This window comes from Triticum dicoccoides, chromosome 1A (assembly GCF_002162155.2).
Source record: "Triticum dicoccoides isolate Atlit2015 ecotype Zavitan chromosome 1A, WEW_v2.0, whole genome shotgun sequence".
Lineage (NCBI taxonomy): Eukaryota > Viridiplantae > Streptophyta > Magnoliopsida > Poales > Poaceae > Triticum > Triticum dicoccoides.
Genome location: NC_041380.1, coordinates 595,782,487 through 595,788,224, shown reverse-complemented (window position 1 = coordinate 595,788,224; position 5,738 = coordinate 595,782,487). Strand labels below are relative to the sequence as shown.

The following is a 5,738-nucleotide window of genomic DNA, read 5'->3' as shown; positions in this document are numbered from 1 at the left end:
TTATTCATACATAAAAATACATAGTTCAAACATAAAATTTGTTTACAGTCCATAGTTGAAACATAAAATACATAGTTCATTGGTTTCCAGCGTGGATCCACATACGATCCACAAGATCATTGAGAACTTGCATGTGCATCTGTTGATCTCGAAGTTGTTGATGCATCTCAAGAAAGTTGAAAACATGCTCTGCCACTTGTTCCGAGAAGCGGACCTAAGCTCCGGGCTTCTCAAAATCATGTGTGTGTGCTGCCCTTTCGCCCTCATCCTCCACAATCATGTTGTGCAAGATTACACAACATGTCATGAGCTGCCAAACTGTCTTCGGTTCCCACATCATTGCAGGTCCACGACTAATACCCCAATGGGCTTGGAGCACTCTGAATTCCCTCTCCACATCCTCCATAGCACATTCTTGAATTTATGCAAAGAAAAATTGTTTCCTACCATTGAGATTCAGATATGGTCTTCACAAACGCTGTCATTCAGGAAAGATACCATCGGCAAGGTAGTACCCCATGGTGTAGTTGTGCCTGTTGACAGTGTTGTTGCATGGCAGAGTCTCCCCATCATAAAGTATTTTGACAAAGGAGATCGTTGTAGCATGCCAAAAAAGCATGGCAAATCCACAAGTTCTTCAATGCCACTTCAAGTATGATGGTGACCTCTTTGGTGTGACCTTGGTACTGCCTGCACAAACCTTTGGGCGTAGTTATTACATTGAAAATGCACACAATCAACTGAATTGAGCATATCTGGAAAACAACTTGCCGCTCCAATTGTTGCTATCAACCTTTTTGTGTCCTCAATAGTTGGTTCTCTTAGATAATCCGCTCCAAACACCTTCACCAAGTTGCATGCAAATTGCAGCATGGTATTCAGGCATGTGGTCTCTCTCATCCGGATTCAGGCAATTGTTGGGCCCGGTTTGAAGTAGCCCTTGTAGACAAGCTTTGCACCTGTGATCCTATCCCGAGGAAAAACTCTCCTACCCTTGAAGTTCAACACATGCTTCTCCTGCTTCTCTAATTCTTCCTCCATGCTCATCATTATCATCATTTCAACATCTTTGTCGTCTGAATCTGACAAATCGATAAACTCTCTATATGAATTTGTTAAGGTCCTTGTTATTAAGCATCCGACGACGAATCCATCGTTTGCCTACAGAGGAACTAAAGAATAAATAAACTACCTGGGCATTTCATTGAACACATAAAACGCAATGTGTATGCCCGGAGGAGTTGCATGTACCGGGGCGGCGTCCGATGGCGGCATGATCGGCGGCGTTGTCGGTTGGGGACGGTGGCGGGCTACAATGGTGGCAATGGCGAGGAATCAAAAGAATGAATGATTGCGGTATATGGAATGTCTACGGTGTTTGCCACTTGGATGCATTTGGATTGGGAGGCTTGGAGACATATCATTTGCTTTTGTTCTTGGAATTGGTCACTAGTTTTCTTCAACCATGATGTCATGAGTCTGGAACCCGGCAATTCGGGATGATGTTGTGATGGGAGCGACTTTTATGCCACTTTTTAGTGGCTAAATCTTTGGAACTGTATTTTTCCTTTGTTAGCGAGACTTGTTTCAGTGGGCAGTTTTCTCGGCATTTGTCGAATGAAAAGTGTTCATTTTAAAGAAATTTAGTCGTCTTACCAATGCTAGCACATTCAAAAGCATGAAAGTAGTAGTGTTGTGTTCAGATTGTTGCTCGTTTTTGGTTCGTCATGTTTGTTATCTTAAAGAAGTGAGCGGTTATTTAAAAAAAAGTTATTTTGATGTTGTAATAGTCCGAGTTTCTTTTTCGTCAAATCACCAGTTAAGTTATTCAACTGTTGCTTATATGCAATGACATTCAACATGTCGTTATTGTTTTGAATTGGGCTATTTTATGCATGTTCCTAGCACCTGAATCCCCGTACCATGAGTCCATAACTGGCACTGATTGTGCAACAACTGCTAGGAAGCATAGTAGTAGCACAAATCATTACATACATATCCTCAATTTGTTTGTGCTCTTCTTTTGCATTTTCCGACTCAAAGAAAACTAAGTAAACTTCATCCTTTGGGGTCAGTCGACGATGTTCCTCTTCCCATTATAGTTCCTCGTTTTCTTTTGGAAAATGAGGGTAAACCCCCAGGCTCTACATCGATTGATGCCGATGACAAAGAGGCACTTGGTGTTGACTAAGAAGGGCGTTGCTAGGTTAGGGAGGGTGGTTGTCTGCCTTACTCTCTTTACCCCTCTAGGTTTTTCCTTTCCCTATCCTACTCTGCTTTGGGTCCCTCTACTCTTTCCCTCTCTTGCTCTGCTTTGTTTCCCTCTGCTCTCATGATCAAGCATGTAGAATTCATGGAGTCCAGCTATGTTGTGTAGCAATTCTTGGCTACGTAAGCATGTGTGCTTCTGATTTCTGAAAACTCCTATAAAAATCTTTATTTGTGTCTAGCTGGCGACAGATTTAGAGCTGCCAGGATAACGAGCAATGCTACACGCACGTAACATTTTTACAGGGTATTACGGAGTGGTTTAAACAGCCCGTAATGCTCTGTAAACCGCCCGTCTGATTTCGCAGGATAACAGAGGTAGCAAAAGTTGAGTCATACATCTACAAAGCTTTCATGTACCAATACCAACGGAGCCAGCAAGCAGGCACGCATATAGATCAGATCGATTAATTCTGGGTCATCACACAAGTAAACAATACAGAAATAACGACCTGAATCACCAAGCATGCATCGATCAGTATAATATTATCCATTGACAACTATTAAATAATGCGACGGAGATCTTACATGACTGTATACTTATATATGGTAACTAAAGTAGCACTAGGAACTACATATGAGAGACGTCCTAAACCCCTAAACGATAGCTGGTATCTTTCTCTGATCCTACCTAAACAAAACCAACTTAAACAATATATAATCTAACAAAAGCATCGGTGATCTGCACATCCTTTTGCTCCTATGGTGATGGCGCGGGGGAAGCAGCGTGAGGCGCCGGAGTCGTGGCAGGAGGCATCAACGGCGGCAAGGGTTGGGCTGACAAATCAAAACCAATGCAAGTTAATCAATCTCCTTCAAAGAAGCTGCACATATGAAGAAAAACACACAGAACAAGGTTAGTAACTTACTGCCGCAGGAGAAGATCGTCTGGATGGGTATCATGGCGCCACACCTAACCGGGAGGATGATCATGCGGATCGGATCTATGGGCTTGGGGAAGAGCTTGCTCATGCCGCCGTTGTTGTTGAGGCCGTGGCAGAGGCAGATCGGCGCGGTGCTGACGACCGACTTGAGGCCGTCGCAGCACGCGTCCGGTGGCGAGAACACCGTGATGTTGGTGAGGTAGTCCATGCACGGTATCATGCTCGTCAATGGTGTGAGGCACTCCTTTGGCGGCGGCGGGCTTGGCGAGCCGGTGGGAAGTGGGAGGTGTGGGAGGCTAGGCAGTGCAGGGGATGGAGGGGCGCCCGGTGCACCACCAGGGAGCGGCCCGAATAGCGGCGGCAGGCCCGGGATCTGGGGCAGTGGTGGGAATAGGGATCGGAATATCGGTGGTAGGCTACGCATGCTGGGGATCTGAGGCAACGGCAGCCCGGGAAGAGACGGGGAGCCTCCATTGGCCGTGGTGGTGGCTGTGGCTTCTTCTTGGTTTGCGGCGGCGGTCGGCTGGACCCTCGCCTCGGAGGGCTGCAGCGTCGCCGCCATGGCCAGCAGGGCGAAGAGCACGGCCACGGTGTACTTGGAGCGCGCCATTGTTTGCGTGAGGGGAGGATGCGTTGATATGGGTGGATGGCATTCGTATGTTTGCCCAACTATTTATACTGCTCCGGCTGCGTCGGCAGGGCGCGTTAGAGATAGACAAGTTTGAATATTTTTCTAACCATTTGAATATTTTTATCCAACTAGATTGAGGTCTGTTTGGGTTGTGCAGGTTTCCTTCTGTACGACGTCCTCTCTATGCAGATAGAGCTGGAGGTTCAAACAAGACCATTTGCATCCTACACACGTTGAGGTGGATAAGATTCTCTTTTTTCCTTTTTTAAACTGGTATTGTTTTGAAATCTTTTTTAACTGGTTATTATTTCCATTCATCCTTTTAAAAAACATCATTTCTTTTTGAATTTGGAACTCACGGGATATAATATTGTTTGTTAGAACAAAGACAGCACAAATCGAACGACATGGATCGGAGTTGAATTGCAAATTGTACATGCATGCCCACGTTGAAAAACAGTACCGGAGGCCGGAGTTCTTGGAAAAGTACCAAGGACATACTTTTTTTTGGATAAGTACAAGGTCATACATACATATACTATTCGGGTTATTTTTCGGCTGATAATGTATCTACTTTCTTGAATATGCAAGGACTTGCATATCATTCATTGATAGGCTTTTTCTAAAAATCATTTCATTGATCTCGCGCATCAATCACTCGTACACAGTGCAATGGCTTGATCATGCACCGAAAAGCGACCAACACGGTTGCACGGTGAATCTAGGCTACGTTCAGGCAGCAATGTATCTAGCCCAGGAGCTCCGACGGGCACCCAGGACTTTGCTTCATCTCCAATTGTCATGGTAAGCTGAGAGACCAATGATTGATCAGCCTCAAAGACGCAAGCATTTCGGGCCTTCCAAAGCCACCATTCCATGAGGACCATCACGGAGTTATGCTTTGATGCTGCCCGATAAGAACCATGGCATATGATGCCGCCCACCAGTCGAGGAAGTTGTTGTTCGCGCTCGGCATCGAGTCGTCACCCACCACAATAGGTTCTCATGCCACACCTACCGCGAGAATGAACAGCCCACAAAGCAAGTGATGCATGGTCTCAGGCTCGAGGTCATAAAGAACAAAGAGGGGTGTATCTGGTAGCCCACACCTCTGCACTCACTCGGCAGTCCAGCACTGATCTTGGAGAGCAAGCCAAAAGAAAATTTTGATTCGAAACAACACTCAAGTCTTCTAGTTCCAGTCACCTGTGGGCACCACCAACAGCCCGAGCAGAAGCACCGCATAGCAGGAGGTGGCTCGACCGTGGTTCAGGTAACTACTCGGTCTCCTCCTTCATGCACCCACTACAGTGTTGGGGAACGTAGCATAAATTCAAAATTTTCCTACGTGTCACCAAGATCAATCTATGGAGTAATCTAGCAACGAGGGGAAGGAGAGTGCATCTACATACCCTTGTAGATCACTATGCGGAAGCGTTCAAGAGAACGGGGTTGATGGAGTCGTACTTGTCGTGATCCAAATCACCGATGATCCTAGTGCCGAACGGACGGCCCCTCTGCGTTCAACACACGTACAACCCGGTGACGTCTCCCATGTCTTGATCCAGCAAGGAGAGAGGGAGAGGTTGAGGAAGACTCCATCCAGCAGCAGCACAATGGCGTGGTGGTGATGGAGGAGCGTGGCAATCCTGCAGGGCTTCGCCAAGCACCGCGAGATATGAGGAGAAAGAGAGGGAGGGCTGCACCAACAGGCAGAGATCAGATCGCGTGTCTTGGGCAGCCCCTAGGCCTCATATATATAGGGGAAGGGGAGGAGGGTGCGCCCCCTCTAGGGTTCCCACCCCTAGAGGGGCGGCAGCCCCAAACCCATCTATGGGTGGCGGCCACAAGGGGGGAGGAGAGGGAGGCGCAGGGAGTATGGGCCTTAGGGCCCATCTGCCCTTATGGTTTGCCCCCTCTCCCCTTCTAGGCGCATGGGCCTTAGTGGGAGGCGC

At 47.1% G+C, this 5,738-nt stretch overlaps 1 protein-coding gene across 1 annotated transcript; it reads right to left on the bottom strand.

The window, feature by feature from the left end:
* Window positions 1-2,713: 2,713 nt before the first annotated feature.
* LOC119356724 (non-specific lipid-transfer protein C6-like) lies at window positions 2,714-3,762 on the bottom strand. Its single transcript, XM_037623703.1, has 2 exons — window positions 3,138-3,762; window positions 2,714-3,045 (listed from the first exon to the last, which is right to left on the bottom strand). The coding sequence occupies exons 1-2, from the start codon at window positions 3,760-3,762 to the stop codon at window positions 2,969-2,971; spliced, it is 702 nt and encodes a 233-aa protein (XP_037479600.1). The 3' UTR covers window positions 2,714-2,968.
* Between the last annotated feature and the right edge of the window lie 1,976 nt (window positions 3,763-5,738).

Bases quoted from the DNA above. Each gene is read 5' to 3' on its own strand.
- LOC119356724 (XM_037623703.1), bottom strand. From the start codon at position 3,762: ATGGCGCGCTCCAAGTACACCGTGGCCGTGCTCTTCGCCCTGCTGGCC. The intron at 3,046-3,137 runs GTAAGTTACTAA...TTGATTTGTCAG, and splicing joins GACGATCTTCTCCTGCGGCA to CCCAACCCTTGCCGCCGTTG.